This window comes from Erpetoichthys calabaricus, chromosome 5, assembly GCF_900747795.2.
Source record: "Erpetoichthys calabaricus chromosome 5, fErpCal1.3, whole genome shotgun sequence".
In the NCBI taxonomy this organism is placed as follows: domain Eukaryota; kingdom Metazoa; phylum Chordata; class Cladistia; order Polypteriformes; family Polypteridae; genus Erpetoichthys; species Erpetoichthys calabaricus.
Genome location: NC_041398.2, coordinates 234,897,566 through 234,917,013, shown reverse-complemented (window position 1 = coordinate 234,917,013; position 19,448 = coordinate 234,897,566). Strand labels below are relative to the sequence as shown.

The following is a 19,448-nucleotide window of genomic DNA, read 5'->3' as shown; positions in this document are numbered from 1 at the left end:
GATCGAACCTCAGACGATGTATATATACTGCATGTGTGTGTGTGTAGTTGATTCACATGTCGACCATTGTTTGTGTGGAGTTTGCACGTTCTCCCCAAGCCTGTGTAGATCATCCTCCAGGTATTCTTAGTTTCTTTCCACATCTCCAGGCTCAAAAATATTACATTAATTTCTGACTGTAGACTGGCCATTTGTTAGTGTGAGTGTGTGCGTCAGTGGCATAGAGGGATGCTTCCTGAAATGAGCTGAGCAGAACTGAGAATGTCATGTTATGCTAGGGGTTGAAGGGTGCAGAGCACCTGCTGCCTTACCAATCCAGCGCCCATGTAGGTTGTATATTTTTATTTCTATGTGTCTTTGCCTCCCTTCCTTTCACCCTTATACTCCATGTATAGTAGATTAGGTGAATTGGGGACTTCACATTTGTCCAGTGGGAGTGTAACTTTGGGTGTATGCATGAGTGGGACCTCCGATGGACTGTTTCCCAGTCCCAGGCTGATTTCTGCTTACCATCAGATGCTGCTAGGGTAGACTCTGGTATTCTGTAGGATTTAGTGAGCTTGATATAATAATATCAGTCAGTCATTATCCAACCCGTCATATCCTAACACAGGGTCACGGGGGTCTTCTGGAGCCAATCCCAGCCAACACAGGGCTGGGCACACACACATACATACACCAAGCACACACTAGAGACAATTTAGGATCGCCAATGCACCTAACCTGCATGTCTTTGGACTGTGGGAGGAAACCCACGCAGACACGGGGAGAACATGCAAACTCCACACAGGGAGGACCCGGGAAGCGAACCCAGGTCTCCTTACTGCGAGGCAGCAGCGCTACCACTGCGCCACCGTGCCACCCGATATAAAATGTTTTATTGCAAATTGTTACAAAGTTTATATTGTCGCACAAGTAAACATACCAATACATTTAACATCTTTACAATACACATTTATATAAAGAGTGAGTTACGAATCAACCATATTTTGTGTTAAATATAATGATGTAACGACTAAGGTATGGTGGACAGGTTTACGTGCCAAGGTTTCATTAGAGCTACATTGTTGGGAGCCTTGTGGTCCTGATTTGGAGTGCAGTTGTCAGATTTATCTGTCGGGCTGAGACAATAAAAGAATGTTCACATAAAAATCAAGAAGACCTTGGCCAGCATAAGCATACTTGGACTCGCGCCTGGAGCAAAGCCCCTAGCATCATGTCTGCTCAGTCTGTTATAACTGAACACTTAATCTAGATGGCAAATGGCAAACAAAATGACATGACCTGGTGTTTTCTAAATGTTCCATTTTGAAACTAAAATGAGCAAATTAGAAATAGCTATCTGACAGGCCTAACATTTTTCATTATATCCCTTAAACTGTTAAGGCCTTAATCTAAAAGCTTTTCCATAACGTCAGCTAGTGGTTGGGTGCCTGTTAGCTCAGTTTACAAAATACTTAGGGTGGGAGCATGCGCTGACACAACAGACCACCTGGATTGGGACCTGCCTTTACAGAAAAGAGTTCACAACTGAACTGAACTAACAGGGTGAGTCTGCTCTATAAATATGGTGGATAGGAGGAAGAGGTGGAGTCAGGGCAGCCAGAACAGGAACTGAGGTGGCAGGAAGGTGAATTCTGGGTACTGGAAGTGATGTTAGTGGGTGGAGTGGTGGTGATGTCATTGAGAGGCAGGGCCTACAGCTGAATTGTAGAGGAACAAGAGGAAAGAGGATCAGGTGAGAGCGCCAACTCCTGGCCTGGCTGATGAATAGCACTATCTGAGTCTGTAAACTGTCCCCCATGCACAACACTTTATTGTGTTATAAACTTAATTCCCGCTGCTCCTCCGCATCGAGAGGAGTCAGATGAGGTGGCTCGGGCATCTGATCAGGATGCCTCCTGAACGCCTCCCTGGTGAGGTGTTCCGGGCACGTCTAACCGGGAGGAGGCCCCGGGGAAGACCCAGGACACGTTGGAGGGACTATGTCTCTCGGCTGGCCTGGGAACACCTTGGGATTCTCCCGGAAGAGCTAGAAGAAGTGGCCGGGGAGAGGGAAGTCTGGGCATCTCTGCTCAAGCTGCTGCCCCCGCGACCCGACCTCGGATAAGCGGAAGAGGATGGGTGAATGGATGGATGGATGGATGGATGGATGGATGGATGGATGGATGGATGGATGGTGCTGCGGGTGACACCTCAGCTGGAACAGTGTTGAGGTTTTTTTATGGTGACTGGTGTGCCAATCCTGCCACCAATCTCCAGATTTTTCCCCTGTAAGCTGGGGGACCTGCTTGCAGGGCTGGATGCAGATTAATGCCATACCCAGAACGAAGCAAGGGGCAAATGAAGTAGAGTCACTTACAGGATTCAAACCAGCAACCTTCCGAATTTCAGTGCAGATCTCTAGCTTCAGTGCCACCACTCCACCCACCAAATGCTTATACAGTATGTAACAAAAAGTGAACTGATAAGTATGGATTGCAACAATGCTCTAAAGAGATCACCTTCTTCTGTATCCCATTACATCAGGGGTGTTGAATTCCGGGCCTGGAGGGCCGCAGTGGCAGCAGGTTTTCATTCAAACCCTTTTCCTAATCAGTGACCAGTTTTCACTGCTAATTAACTTCTTTTCCCTTCATTTCAATAGCCCTGTTTTTAAGGATTCAGTCCTCTGAATTGATTCTTTTCTTCATTAAATGGCAGCCAAACAAAAATGAGATATGAAACGAGCTGACAGATGATCAGCTAAACTGGGGCTTCAAACTCCAACCAATTTCACTCCAGCCAGTTTCTTAACGAGAAGCCGATTCTTGCTGTTAATTAAACACATTATTTAATTCCGTGGCTGGTTGCTGTTCTCATTTTGCCAAAGTGTTGATTTTTCTGTATTTTCTTTCTAACAACATCGTCAAAATGTTTTGGTGACCTGGGAGGTAATCCTTACTGAGACCTTGGCCTTACTTTATGTTCAGATATTGTATGATGGGCATAGGTGAGCTGGTCATGAGGCGGCTTGTTTTGTGTCTCGTTATAATTACGCTACTAATTAAGGAAACAGAAATAACTAAGGGGCCTGAGTCGCGTTAATTGAAACTAAGGCAAAAGAAGTTAATTAGCAGCAAAAACTGGTCACTAATTAAGAAAACGGTTAGAATGAAAACTTGCAGCCACTGCGGCCCTCCAGGACCGGATTTCAGCACTCCTGCATCGTTGTACTAGTGCAGCATTTACGTGGCTGAAAATCGTTAAGTTCAATCGACATCTCATTCCGTAAAGTTAATTCATGTATTCAGTCATTTAATTTTTACTAACACTGTTAAGACTCTTGAAAATTTAATACTATAAATCAGGAGTGTCCTTCCAGCCGCTTTCTTAATCAGTGACCAAGTACTCCTTTTAACTGCCTACTTTTGCCTTCGTTCCCTTTGGTTTTTTAAAACTTTGTCCTTTGAATTGCTTCTTTTTTCTTTAAAAGGCAGCCACTAAATTTCCCTTGGGGATTAATAAGGTATATCTAATCAAATCAAACAAAAATGGGATGTGAAGTGAGCCAACAGATTATCCAGCTATGCCATGGCCTCAAACTCCAAATAATTTCACTCCAACCAGTTTCTCAATTAGAAGCTGACTCTTGCTGTTAATTAAACTCGTTATTTAATTTCTTGGCTTGTTGCTGCTCTTATTCTGCCACAGCAGTCATTTCCAAAACTGTTGCTTGTCTTTTTTCTAAGAGCACCGTCAAAATGTTTCGTGGACCTGAGCAGATCAACATTTACCGAGATCTTCATCATTTTTTCTTTTCAAATATTGTAAGAAGGACACAGGTTAGCCGGTCATGTGATGACTCCTTTAGTATCTCATTATTAAGATATGGCTGATAATTAAGAAAACGAAAAAACAGATAAGGGGTTGGAGTCTTAGCAAGGCAAAAGAAGTTAATCAGCAGCAAAAGTCAGTCACTAATTGAGAAAAGAGAATGAAAATCTGCGGCCCACCAGGACCAGAGTTGGACACCCCTGCTTTAAATGATAGAAATATGAAGAAACTGGCATTGTTACGATTGTCATTTTCATCAGTATTTTACTAGCAACATTTTTTATTTCAAATGATTATTTTAATCCATCATTATAATTTTTATCAGTAGGATGCATTGTGTCCATAATTTAATTTTATTTTTGTTCAGAATATATACTATATAGTCAAAAGTTTGTGGACACCTGGCCGTCAGATCTTTATGGCCTTGTTGGACATCCTCTTCCAAAACTGAGGGTGTTAATAATGAATTGGTCCCCATTTACAGCCTCCACACTTCTTCTCACGAAAATTAGCAGTGTGTATGGGGGATTTTCTGCCCATTCAGGTAACAGAACATTTGTGAGGCCAGTTACTGATGTGGAACAAGAAGACCTGGCTCTAGGTCATTCTGGAACAGTTCAATAGGGTTGAGTTCAGGGCTCTTTTCAGGTCTTTATGGACGGGGCTCAGTCATGGTAGTACAGTAAAGGGCCTTCCCTGAACTGTTGCCACGACGTCGGAAGGGCACAATTGGCCTAAAATGCCTTTTTAAGCTGCAACATTAACAGGACCCTTTACTGGAACTAATGGGCCTAGCACTAACCCTGAAAAACCCCAGTCCATTATTCGTCCTACAGTAGGCACTTTGCGTCCTCCTGACGTCCACCAAACCCAGATTTCTCAATCAGACTCCAGATAGTGACGCGTGATTCATCACTCCAGACTGCATGTTTCCAGTGGTCCTGAGTTCAATGGTGGACTCCAGCCAACACTTTGGTTTGGTGAATTCAGCTATGGAAACCCATTTCTTGAACCTTCCGACATGCAGTCCTTGTGCTGATGTTGCTTCCAAAGGCAGCTTGGAACTCGGTTGAGAGCAATGCAGTGTAAGATGGACGATTTTTTACATGCTGTGCTCTGCTGAAGGATGAGTTTGTGCGGTCTACCACTTTGCGGCGGAGTTCTTGTTGATCCTGGACCCTTCCACTTCACAATAATGGCACTTAATGTAGAGATGACAAATCTAACAGAGCAAAAATTTCACATACTGACCTGTGGCAGAGGTGACATCCTAGGACAGTGCCACGTTTATAGTCACTTCTTCTTCTTCTTTCGGCTGCTCCCGTTAGGGGTCACCACAGCGGATCATCGTCTTCCATATCTTCCTGTCCTCTGCATCTTGTTCTGTTACACCCATCACCTGCATGTCCTCTCTCACCACATCCATAAACCTTCTCTTAGGCCTTTCTGTTTTCCTCTTGCAGCTCTATCCTTAGCATCCTTCTCTCAATATACTCAGCATCTCTCCTCTGCACATGTCCAAACCAACGCAATCTCGCCTCTCTGACTTTGTCTCCCAACCGTCCAAGTTGAGCTGACCCTCTAATGTCCTCATTTCTAATCCTGTCCATCCTCGTCACACCCAGTGCAAATCTTAGCATCTTTAACTCTGCCATCTCCAGCTCTGTCTCCTGCTTTCTGGTCAGTGCCACCGTCTCCAACCCATATAACATAGCTGGTCTCACTACCGTCCTGTAGACCTTCCCTTTCACTCTTGCTGAGACCTGTCTGTCACAAATCACTCCTGACACTCTTCTCCACCCACTCCACCCTGCCTGCACTCCCTTTTTCACCTCTCTTCCACAATTCCCATTACTCTGTACTGTTGATCCCAGGTATTTAAACTCATCCACCTCACCAGCTCTACACCTTGCATCCTCACCATTCCACTGACCTCCCTCTCATTCACACACATGTATTCTGTCTTGTTCCTACTGACCTTCATTCCTCTCCTCTCTAGAGCATATCTCCACCTCTCCAGGGTTTCCTCAAACTTTTTGCCACGTTTATAGTCAGTGAGCTCTTTATTATGACCAATTCTACCGCTAACATTTGCAAATGGAGATTGCATGGCTATGTGTTTGAGTTTATACACCTGCACTCAATAATTTGGAGAAGTGTCCACATACTTTTGACCATAAAGTGTAGCACCGAACCCTTCCTCGGTTCAAATATCTGCATGTTCTGTTTGTGTTCAGGTACCTCTTTCATCCCATATACTGAAGTAATGTTTGATGTTGATTAGATAGACAAGTATTAGTGATTCTGAGTATGTGCTATGAATGGAGCTTTGCTTAGACTGGTGGCCCACCCAGAGTTCAGTTCTGCTTTGTAACCATAACTGCTGGGATTGGCCCCAGCTCCCCGCCGTCCTGCATCGAATGATCTGTTCAGATGAGGATTTATTGTAGTGACCATGTGTTTTGTAGCCTGTGCCACATTTATAGAGTCATTAAAATGAGAGCATAGATGGAAAACATTAGCTTTTAATGTGTAATGAAAGGAGTTACTACTTCTTCTGTTTGGCAGTGTGGCTTTTTGTTTTAATTTGCATTGCATTTTGCTTTTTCAGGGATCTTCTCAGTGCTGAGCTTGTCATCAGAATGCACATCTCTTGCTTCAGAGTTGCCAAAAGTTTCCTACGTAAAAGCCATTGATATTTGGCTCATCGTCTGCCTCTTGTTTGGTTTTGCATCCCTGGTCGAATATGCAGTGGTTCAAGTGTTTCTTAACAGCCCTAAAAGAATTGAAGCTGAAAAAGCCAAAATGGTAAGCAAGGAAAAAGCTGAAGCTAAAGCCCCTGCAAAGAAGAATACGGTTAATGGAACCGGAGGCACGCCAGTTCATATCAGCACTTTACAGGTAGGCTTATAGTTTTTAATGCAAAAATCCAACAGTATGAAAAAATTGTCTGTTTGTTTAACACATAGAATACATTTCAAATGCTATATACATTTTTACTTCCATATGAAGGGACAATTCACTGTTGAGTTGAGATTGTGATTCTACGATGTTCAAAACATTCAGAAAATGGTGACTCTATGTGTGTTGTGGACCACCAGGGGGGTACCGCTCCCCAAACCCCGAGACAGACAGGCTTAAACACAAGTTCAATACAGCACACATTTTAGTCGTCAGTGGGGAAGCGTCTTCTTTGCTCCCCTCTTCACAGCACAGTACACAGGCAGTACAAAACACCAAATAATGACACACACTCCTTTTCTCTCTCAATTCTCTATTCCTCCTCTCGAAATCTTCATCCTCCACCTCCCGACTCCGTCGCTTTGAGGCTGGCAAGTCCTTTTATACTGTCCAACTATTCTTCTGAACACGTGCTCTGTAAGCACTTCCGGTTGAGATGGAAACCCCATGCTATGTGGCTCCTCCATTTTTACAGCACCACCTGGCGGTGCCCATAGTACCCAACAGGGCTGAGATATAGAACTTCATGTCCCATAGTGCCCTTTGGGAATCCAGGGCACCACTGCAATTCTGGGGTAAGCAGTGCCCTAAACAACAACAACAACATTTATTTCTAAAGCACATTTTCATACAAATGATGTAGCTCAAAGTGCTTTACACGATGAAGAAAGAGAAAAGAGACAAAATATAAAAATAAAATTAGGCAATACTAATTAACATCGAATAAAAGTAAGGTCCGATGGCCAGAAAGGACAGCAAAAACAAACAAAAAAAAAAAAACTCCAGACAGCTGGAGGAAAAAATAAAATCTGCAGGGGTTCCAAGGCCACAAGACCACCCAGCCCCCTATAGGTATTCTACCTAACATTAATGACCTCAATCAGTCCTCATCGTATTCAGTGTTCACATGGAAGAACTTGATGATGATGGTCATGTGGACTTCTGGCCTTCAATCCATCAATGTAGGGACATCACGGTGCTTTGATTAGGTGGTGGTGACGCAGATCACCACCAGAGAAAACCGGAAAAAGAACAGCAGAGAAAGTAGGGGTTAGTACTGATTACGGCGGCGTCAGGAATGAGATCGATAATTAAATGCCTACACAGTGTATCAGGATTAAACAAAAATAAAGCTATAAAAAATCCATGTTAAAATAATTAGTTTTTAGCAGTTTTTTTAAAGTGCTCCACTGTATTAGCCTGGCAAATTCCTACTGGCAAGCTATTCCAGATTTTAAGTGCATAACAGCAGAAGGCCGCCTCACCACTTCTTTTAAAACCCATTATCTCCCAAATTAATTTTTTAAAAATTTTTTTGTTTCCGTTGTAAAGTTATTGTCATTTGGAGTCCCTGGAACAGAAAAACCATGTAATCATGTTTCTTTTTGTTTACTTATGTAGATACAGCCTGTCCTCTAAATAGGACACTGGGATGACTTCACATAACAGAAGCTCTATGTACAATATGAGAACATATACATTTATTGCTCACAATTATCACCTTGAATGATCGGTCACCTATGTTGCTGTCTGCAGTAGAATTGTCCACAAAATGAATATAACTTTTCAATTTCTGAAATCAGTTTCGGGACATAGCATTCTTGACAATAGGTACGACAAGATCTTCTGCATCACTCCAATAGTCTGCTTCTGACGGGACTTTATGATATCCAGTTATAATCAAAATCCCAAGGAAGACCTTCACTTCTTCAGTTGATGTATGAAATTCATGATCATTCCTAAAATCCGTTGAATAGCGAACTGTTTCTTTACAGATTAGGTCATATATCTCTGGCGAAAAGAACTCCTCAAAGAGTTGCACAGGATTATGTTGGGCTAAAGTTTGTCTCAGATTATTTTCTGCACCACCGGCGGCCTGTCCATTCAGAGCAGATGTCTTTGGGAAGACTGGCTTCTTCTGCTTTGTCCAGGACGGCGCAGGACATTTCTTCTTCCTTGGCCGTTTCGCTGGAGGTGCAGAACTTGTTGATGGTTGATTCTCTTCCGTTTCAGCGTCATCCCCCTCATTTTCAAACAATGTGTCGTCTTCCATGTCTTCTCCAACCATTTCGACTTCTAGCTCTCCCGGAACATCAGCAACAGTTACATTTCCTGCATTGGCAACGTCCTCATCCCCTTCATCTTCGTCTGACAATTGACTGGTATTTGGCGGTAGCACACAGACAGTAGCTTCCGAGTATTTTTCCTCGCAGTCTTCCAGAAGCTGTGACACTTCATCTAGGGTGATGCACCTTTTTGCCATGTCTCGCTACGCAAAAAAAGATAAATAAGGTGCGTTTTAGATATAGGCACTATATGCATGCGATCATCCCAATGTCCTATTCACAGGACAGTGGGAAATGTCGCAGAATAACGTCTATGTAAGTGCGATTAGAATACAAGTAATACGGAGAGTTAGTTTACTTACATTGCGTCAATCTCTCCGTCCCAGCAAACTAGCACAAAATGTCCAGACTCGCCGTCACAGGTAGGGAACGTCAGAAGCTGCCTTCAAAGACACAAAACACAACCTGTCGCCCACACGCTATATGGCACATGGCCGCTTTCGCGGAAGTGTTGTGACGCACAACCTCAAGTCTGCTGTGAATGTACCCCAGATCACGTGGTTGCTTCGTTGCGACAGATATAGGCATATATGTCGCTGTCCTACAAATAGGACAGTGGTAGATAACGGGCTTTAGCTCTTGGAATTCTAAGCAGACACTCATTTGAAGATCTAAAGTTACGATTTGGAGTGTAAGGTGTCAGACATTCCGAAATATAGGATAGAGTGAGATGATTTAAGGCTTTGTAAACCATAAGCAGTATTTTAAAGTCAGTTCTAAATGGCACAGGTTACCAGTGTAACGGCGCTAAGACTGGTGTGATGTGCTTGGATTTTCTGTTCCTAGTTAACATTCTAGCAGCTCCATTCTGCACTTGTTGCAGTCGATTGATGTATTTTTTGGGTGGTCCTGAGAGGAGTGTGTTACAATAATCTAGCCGACTGAAAACAAAAGTTTGAACTCATTTCTCAGCATCTTGCAGTGTTATAAGAGGTCTAACTTCTGCTATATTTCTTAAGTGATAAAATGCTGTCCTAGTAATCTGATTAATATATGATTTCAAATTCAGGTCAGAGTCGATAGTTACCCCTAAATTCTAAAGAGGCTGCCTTCCCCAATCCTTCCACTTCTTGAGCATCTTGGCCAGGTTAGGCTGCTGGCCATCTTTTTCAGTGTCTATGGACAATCAAAATTGATTTCCACATCCTAAAATTACGCCTGAAAATTATGCATTTTTTGCATTGGGTAGAGAGAGAGTGAGAGGTTAGGAGCACACGCTGACATTGCCGCACCCACCACTTGACAAACCATCCCAGATTAGGACCCGAGTGCAGCCGTCTGATGGGTGACACCTCAGCACCACACGAGTTCAGATGGAATGGAACCTGAGTGATGCTTTTTATGGTGGCTGGAGTGCCAATTCTGCCACGAACCCCCAGGTTTTTTCCTGCAGGTTGAAGGGCCCACATGAAGGGCTGGATGCAGATTAACGTCATACCCAGGACGGAGCAATTGCAATGCTAAGGGCCTTACTCAAGGGCATTTACAAGATTTGAATCGGCATCCTTCCAATTACCAGTGCAGATCCCTAGCCTCAGTTACCATTCCACCCATTGGGTACCGCTAACTGAAAACAATTTTTACCAAAGGAGTTTACTTTATGCATATAATGTAAGGTTATTTAACTTAAAATAATCTTGTTTCTTGTTATTACATTGTTTTTTCTAGTTACAAAACTTTCTCAGATGTCACATTAATATACAGTAATTGATTGAGGTTGAAACAAAGCCATTAAGTGATTTTTTTTTTAAACAGAAGCGTAATAAGCCTTAGAGACTGTTGTAATTACTCACCTATTTTATGTTAATTTTACTCAAAGCATAGCTCAGTTTTCCCAATACACAGTTGAATTAAGTTGATTTAACATAAAATAACACGTTTTGTGTCAGTGACTATCCTGTCTTATATATAAACGTGTACGCATGGAAGTGTGTGTGTCTGTCTGTCCAGCCCGGAAGTGCGAGGCTACAGTGTGAAGTACAAAGAAAGCGACTCTTTCGCTAAAGTGAAACCAATGGCGCTAATAGAAAAGCGAGGTGAGCACATCGACAAAACGAAACCTCCAAGGAGAGAAAAACCCACGTAGCCGCTCATAGACAAGGAGAATGAGCAGGTCGGTAAACGAAACTGACGAGGAGCCGCTAACACACAACCGATGCGATTGATTGATTGAAGTGCCAGAATTAATGGTTTCTAGGAGCTCAGGCTTTTTACAGCATGGGTTTATACAGCTAGTTATTGCATAAAGAATAACGTTTTGCATAAAGCCCCACCCCTTTTGTTGCATTGTGGATCCCCACACCTTTGTACAGCTGTAAAAATTAGTCTTTTTTGTAAGTTGATTTTTTTTGGAGTTTTGTGTAGTTGTGAGCATTGATTTATAACCCCTTTTTTGGTACACTGGCACATCCTACACTACATAAGCATCTTTATCTTTGCTTCAAATACACCCATGGTAACTAATGTTATGATGACGTGGAAAGTCCAATCAACCAAAATAAATGAGCAAGTGATTCTTATTCTTTATAGTTTAGGTTGATATATTGTTAATGGGTATTTGAGTGTTTAACACATTGATTAATTTTACAGAATTAATGTATATATGAATTAACTAATTTCATCATGTCAAAATAAAAGAACTTTAGTATATTTAGTAAATACCCCAAAGTTAATTTAAGTTGTAATTTCAAATCTTGGCCTTTAGGTACCCCAGGTCTCCCCCATACACCAACGATTTCGCAAGATGGAGAGATGGCCTTTTTCAGGTCAATGGAAGCCTCAGTATGTGCAGCTTATGATATTATATTACTGTATATCAGCAGTGTCCAAAGCTACAGTGGGACACAGGAAAGTTTTCCTTGAAAAATGAGATTTGAAAGTTTATGCACACACAGGCAAACATTTTTTCCAGACTTAAGCTCTGCTCGGCCAGGATTAGTTTTACAGCAGGAGGTGGAGTAAGTAAAGTAATTATTTTAGTCCCATCTGAATCATTCATTTTTATAGTCTGCATGTTCATGGAGCTTCTTGCCTTTTATAAAATGTCCCCAAGTTAAACTTGTTCCGTACGAATCAAAATGGCATTCAATTTCCATCATTTGAGTGATTTGGAGGTCCTCTGGTAATAATTACTTTACCCCATCTCCTGGTGTAAAACAATCCCCTCCTAATAAGGCTTTTTAAAGAAAGACAATGCCAGTGTAAGTTCCACATTTAGATCTGTCACCCTTCTTGAAAGTGGATGACCAGTTTTTATATAAAGCAATGAGGATAAATCCCCCACTTCTTCTTTCTGTTGTCCAATAGACTTTCAAATGAAGGTTTCAAAATGAAGACAGATAGCTTTATAAAGTCCCTTTTTGCTGAAACATTGCATGGGGATTTTGGATCTCGAATAGCTCTAAGACAGTAGATGTCATTAAAGATACTGCTCATTAATCAATTTCCTAAAAGGCATTCTATGAAAAAGCCTTAATAAGATAGTGGAGAGAAAAAAAAAGTCTTGTGTCAGCAAACTGGTGACACAAACATCATGTTGAGGATAGCTAAGATGTACTAGAAAGCCTTGTGGTCTGATAGGACCAAATAGTGAGTTTTAGGGGTGAATTGTGAGTGACAGATGAGTCTGCACACCAGCAGTTCACACCTGCCTCCCTGTAAAGCATGGCAGTGGTGGCATAGTGGTAAAAGAATGGCATTCAGCAGCAGAAGTGAACATTATGATGGAAAGAGGAATAAGTAAAACCCGTCGTGTTTGTGGAAACTGGAGAAGTCTGTGTTTCGACAGATCAATGATCTTTTATATCATGTACATTAAAGAAACATCAACAACAAATCAAATCAAATTAATAATATATTGAACAATTATTATAAAAGTAAAGTTGAATAAATCGGACTCAACAGCTTAATGAATAAAAACAGTTCCACTTCTGGTTAGCAGAAATATCTCAAAAATTGATAGAAATCTACGTTTTGTACCTAATACTGTTATGCAAAATTTGGTTGACCTGAAATCGTGTTTACGTTCGCACACATAGACAGACATAATTCCAAAAATTGTATTTTCAGACATAGAGATTCATCAAAATCTTGAGGTTTTATTTTTGGACGATTACAATATTTTCCCTACAAGAAAGTAAATTGGACTCAGGGAAGTCTAAAACGTCGAGATTCCTCACTATCTCAAGGTCGAATTTTTGGACGATTACTATTCTCTCCCTATACATTGTATACGAGAAAGTAAAAATAATGAAATAAAACTCCTTGTGGTGTCCCCCCATTCTTCCCATCCCATTCACAATGCTTTTTTAGTACCAATAGGAGCAGAAATGATGCTAACTCACCAGCTCCGACACGTGAGGTCAGGTAACGAGGCAATCGCTTTTGGCGGACCTTTGCAAAGGGTGACATTTTCATACAAGAGTTTCATTTTTTTTTAACATTAACATTACACGACACTTAAAAAAAACTGTGTGAATCATAAGAGTGAACATACATATCAAGTGCCTCATTCATATACCTTTATTAAAAATCTTAAAGGAATACTAATTGTGTTACCCCTCAAAGTATTTGATATTATTCTACTATTACTTGTGTTCTGTTTTATGATTTGTATGTACCTCATTTTTTGACACCATTGCATGTACAACCTACCTTTCTGAATTGCCCTTCCCAAAATTTCGTCATTTTTTTTCGTACAAGGTTTTATTTGGGGGGAGGAGTTTTTTATTGTGTCTTCTTAAAGAGTCAAGGTTGGGGGGCTGTCAAAAAACAAGGCCTGTTAAAGCCCATTGAGGCCTTCCTTATGTACTTTTGGGTAATACAAGAAATAAATAGTTATTGTTGTGTGAAATCTAATTAATAAACATAGACCTTTGGAGAAGGAGGAGAAGGACAAACAAATTGTAACGGCCTTTACCTCACCGTTAGCACGTAGACTTGTCTTGCTCAACTGGAAGAATACATCCCACCACTTTTAAGTCATTGGGTATGTGATGTTCTATAGTATATGAAACTGGAAAAAATCAAATTCTAACTCAGTCTGTTCAAAACTTTTTAAAAATATGGCAGGATCTAATCAATAAGATTTTAGAATAAGCTTCTGCGTTTGGTAAAAGGATACTCTGTGTTGCTTGCTGCCTCAAAGATTTGCTTGTTGGCTGGCTCTCCTCTCTTTCTTTTGGGTCGGGGATAATTTTGGTGTGGTTAGGTTTCATTGGATTGTATGAATTGTTATTTGCTTTAAAATCAATCAATTAATTAATTAATTAATGTAGACCTTACTTTTTTTTTTGATACATTGGTTGTCCATTTGGTCCGGTATAATAATATGCACCTGATCCCTTTCCATCATGGTGGCCTTTTCCTCTTCATATAGAGTTGCCTTTTTTCACCCCTTCCTCTTGGTGTTGCTTGTTGTATTGCACACTCTTATAGTTGTAATGTTTTGCTGGGAAAATGTGACGGTGGTCACTACCACATTAGTCTTGTTTAGCTACTCCAATCTAGTCATGTTGGGGCTTTGGATTTCCGACGTGTGCATTGATTAGCGTTATTTACACTCATACATCCCCACCACACAAACTTATCAGTCATTAGCTTTGCAGCTCTAAACTTTGTTCATGTGGCCTGAGCAATAAAGTCATTTCCACGCTGCTGTTGCCGAAATATAACATCGGACAATAAGATAAAACCAGTAAGACCCATTTTCTAATTTTCAGACCCTTATTTGGTATTTTTATTGTCTACCCCTAGGGGATTAAAGAAATCGGTTGTAAAGTGTGCATGTATTTAAATATCTAGGATCAATGGTAGCCCAAGATGGAAACCTAGATGCTGGGATGCCCCGTTGAGTGCAGTGTAGATGGAACAATTAGAAGAAGGTATTAGGAATATCGCATGACTGAAGAATTAAGACAAAGGTTAAAGGTAAGACAGTGGTAAGACCAGCAATGATGGAAGGAGCTGAAACATGAGCTATAAAGCGAGCAGAGGAGTAGAAGTTGGATGTGGCAGAAACGAGATGTTGAAATGGATGTATGGAGTTACAAAAAAAGACAGAATAAGAAATGAGACTATCTATCTATCTATCTATCTATCTATCTATCTATCTATCTATCTATCTATCTATCTATTATACAGTGTCTTTCATATATATTTATATATCTACTATATAGTACCTTTCATATCTATCTATCTATCTATCTATCTATCTATCTATCTATCTATCTATCTATCTATCTATCTATCTATCTATCTATCTATCTATCTATCTATCTATCTATCTATCTATCTATCTATCTATCTATCTCTGTTTTATACATTTACAGAGATTAAAAAAAATCTTGTCAGTAGGGGTACAATCATAAATCCTTTTAAGAGTGGTGGTGACCTTGGTTCAAGTGTTTTAATTAATAGATGACATGATTTGCAGAAATATAATTAAGCACCATCTACGTTAATTACAGCGTGAACCACACATTACACCTATGAATCATGAATCACCTACTAATTCACATTGTTATGATTAAACATTTTTTTCCAAAGAGATTTTAGTAAAATATGCAACTCCAGTACATGTTTATCAGCATATGTAACCTTTTTTTATTTTAGTTTACCATTGAATTCAAGTTTTCTCCTTGAGAATAGGCTACTTATACTCCGTGAGCAATGTGCCAAAACAGATATGTAGTGTAGCTGCTACTGTTATAGATGCACAGTAAGTAGTGAATACGACAACATCATGAAATAAGAAAGGTTTTGAAACATTACACTTGCAGAGGATATCTTGAAATCTATGAGCTCAGAAGTTGTTTTTACTTCCACATGAAACTTTCCATTTGTTTCTTTCTTTACAAACATTTGGGTGAAATCTTTGTTCAGTTCATTTGCTGTTACTTTCTCATTTTCAATGATTTCTCCTTTTGTCTCCCTGAGTTCCTTAAATTCTTGTTTATTACCATTTTTCTAGAGTAGCACTCAATTGCTTGGTGTTTTGTTTTTGCTTCACTAGCATTTTTTTTTTACTTTCTCTTTTGACCTTTCAAAAACTTCTTTCTGTAGTGCTTGGTATTTGTCAGATTTATTTGGCTGCTTTTTAATTGTCTTGTACTGCATGTTTTTAATTTAAAGCATCAAGCACTCTTACTGCTTCTGATCTGGTGACCATTTCCTAGTTCCCCAGTGTCCTGTAAGCTTTCTATAAAGCCCAAATGATCGTAGCACTTCATAGCGCCCCTTACCCATATAGCCACAGGGCAATGCCTATCCAAAGAAGGTCCACTTCCCACTTGTAGAAATCCTGCTGCTGAGGATTAGGATTCCCTCTGGTTTGCCCCACGCTGTAATGGCATGTGCCTCCTGGCGACACTCTCTGACTCAGGTCATTAGCTCAAGGTTATGTTCTCTTGCTGGTTTGAAGGGATATCTGAAGGTTACATAAGTCAGTTGCTTTGACTTAAAATTCATGTAGTGATTTTGTGCCTCTAAAGCAGGCAGAAAAAAGGAGCACTGAGTCATCCACAGCTTAGTGAAAGTACAGAATATATGAGCGGGCGCAGAAAAAAAAAAAGAAGAAAAACTGAAAGGCCTTTTGAATCCTAATGTTTTTGTAGGTGTGGATTAATTCAAATTAAATAAGAGCATGTCACTTCAAAAAAGAGAATTAGTTTCACAGAAATGCAGATCTGTTCTTCAAAAAAGCTAAATGAGCCCTTTTTGTAATTTCTGATTTGACAAAATAATGAATGTGGACTCAAAGATACAGCTAAACCACATTAAGCCATGACTTGTGGAAAGACCAAATAAGCAGCCAAGCCTTTATCTCTACGGAAATTGTGAGGTATGTACCAGGTAACCCTTTCACTTTTGCAAAAGTTGGGTCAGGTTAGGGGGCATGCACTGGTACAGTGTGTTGCTGCACCCACCACACAACAAAACAACTCGGGATCCTGGTTGGTAACCCCCCCAGGCAGACACGTGGTCCAGTCCCACCCTCCTGAAATGACCATCTCTCTGCCGCAGCCAGGTGTTGCGTGGATGTCCCCTTGGCCTGGTCCAGCCACACAGGTCCTCAACAATGAGGATCCTGCACACCAGATCACCCTTAGGGATTTGTGCCACATGGCCGTAGTGCCGTAACTGACGCTCACAATGCAGGTAATGTGCCTCATTCGGGAAACCAGTGGTAAAAGTTAGGGGCGGAAGAAAATTCATAGATAATACTTCAGCTCTTTTAAATGCAGTATGGTGCGTGTCCGTGGGATTTTTTTGATTTCATTTAGTAATTGCTTTTAGTTTTTTGTTTTATTTACCCCACTGGTCAACCAGTGCCAGCACGAATTTTCACTCGACTTAATAAGTTTATTGATATTTACCAGCGTGGCGGTTGCATAGTATCAGTTCAGGTTAGTCGCATAAATAAAAAGGGATCAGGTAAGAAAGAAGAAAGAGAAATCGGGAGAAAGGAAAATGAGAATTGAGTGAGTGCTCAAAAGGTGAGAGTCAAGATGAATGGCTAGAGCTCTAACCAGATTTCCAGTAAAGTGAGCAGGACAGAGAGAAAGAAAGAGAATTAGAGAAAGCTGCACAACAGCTTGGAGGATATGTCTGGATGTGAAGCTGGAAGATAGCTGGTGTAAATCCTACAAGTGTTTTTTTGTACCAAAACTCTTCTTCTTTCTCTTCATCTTTTCCCACTTCTATGTGGGGTTGATGTGTTTGATCAATCTTCTCCTAACAGCTCGGTCCTGCACCTCCTCGCCAGTCAGGCCCTTTTCCTTCAGATCTTCTTTGACTTTATCCAACCACTCTGATTTGGCCTCCATCGCTTTCTCTTCCTCTTCCTTTCCCATCACACTTTTGCCCACATATTCATTGTGTCTCCTTGTCATATGTTCATACCACTTCAACCTCTATTCCTGTACTTTCTTAGATATCTCTCCCACTTTTGTTGTCTGTCTGATTGTCTCATTTCTTATTCTGTCCTTCTTTTGTAACTCTACACATCCAGCTCAACATTTTCATTTCTGCCACATCCAACTTCTGTGGAATGTTGAGCCTGAATAACACTTTGGACGATATTCTGCTGCAGTCATGTGGGTGAAATAACATCATAGTTCAAAAATATCACTGATTTTTCTGTGTGTTCTGCCACTCTATGGTAACTCATCAATGTTCATGAGTGAGGTGGAATCTTTAAACAAAATACCCAATGACATGTAATCTAAAAGCTGTAAAGCCAGTTTTAGAACAAACTGAAACTGAACTATTAGTTGAATAGAGTGATAGTGATGACTGTGAATCGGTCATCATATGTTGACATAGATAGTACAACTGATATGACTGCTCAAGTCAGTTGCATGAAGGTTCACCATGGTGCAACATGGCAAAAATTAAAAATGATTGTGATCATTTTGATCAGATATAAGGACAACAAAGATGTTGCACTGTTTGCAATGCAGCAACTGTCCGTGTTTGTGTCAGGGGAAATTTGGAAGTCACTAAGCCTCATGCTGTGGTAGCCTAAGTCAATAATATGGATCAGGGGTACCAGACATGGCTCATTATGAGATGAACTAGACCATGCTAAGGAAATCCTGGAAAAATGATTATATCTTTTGCTTGACTTGGTCAAGCCTTGGAATTCTCCAAAAGGCACTATAAAGTATTGCTGGAAATGGGGTGAGGTGGTTTGTCCACCTAAGCATGTTGTGATCCTAACCCTTACCAAGGATAGAGTATGGAAATTAAAGTGCACACCTATGATGGAAGACACATGCAGCAGATTGTACTATAGCAGCAATCTCATAATATTCTTTAAGTAAATGGCATCCTCCCAAAATCTTGGAAACAGCTGCCTATAATTCACGAATGGGATCATAATGACTGATCACTGGCCCGTGACCACATCCTAAACTTATACTCAATCTGGTCTCACCAGAAAACCAACAATGCAAACAGCATTACACAGATATGGAATGAGAATTTCACTTCAAATATGTTTTTGAAATCTTTAATCAGAGAGTTGGCAGCAAAGTCTTGTGGCAATCAAGAATGTAGTTGGCAGTAATGTGCAGCACTGAGCTGATGGAAAATTTATATTTTCATTTTTTTAAACCAAGACACAAATGGTACTACTTCTGCAAAGGCACATGGAGTTTTAAAAAAACAAGTCAGTCCTTTGAATCATCTAGCCATTCACTTTTCAATCTACCGATTTTTTCATTGTGCTTTTTTCAGCACAGCCTCCCTTCAAATGGGTGACAAAAGAGTTTTGGGGAGAGGGCATGTATCCTCCTTTGCCTTTTTTCACGCAATGTTTTCCAACATCTTGTTTCCTTCTGTGAAGTGCCATATAAAGTACCCAACAAATCTACTCTAGTAAAACCAGAGATACCTTTCAAGTAAAAGTAAAATTTGCCCCTGAGAAAATTACTCAAGCAGAAGTTTTAAAGCATCTGATATTAAGTGTATTTAAGTTTAAAACATACAAATAAATGTAATATCTCTCTATGCTGTATGTACAGTGCCTCAAGAAAGTATTCA

The 19,448-nt window shown here is 40.5% G+C and overlaps 1 protein-coding gene across 1 annotated transcript in view; it reads left to right on the top strand.

The window, feature by feature from the left end:
- Window positions 1-19,448, top strand: part of glrbb (glycine receptor, beta b) — a 134,088-nt gene that overhangs the window by 99,101 nt on the left and 15,539 nt on the right. The window contains exon 9 of the mRNA XM_028802666.2: window positions 6,428-6,717. Coding sequence (XP_028658499.2) covers window positions 6,428-6,717 — 290 coding nt within the window. The remainder of the gene's footprint in view (window positions 1-6,427; window positions 6,718-19,448) is intronic.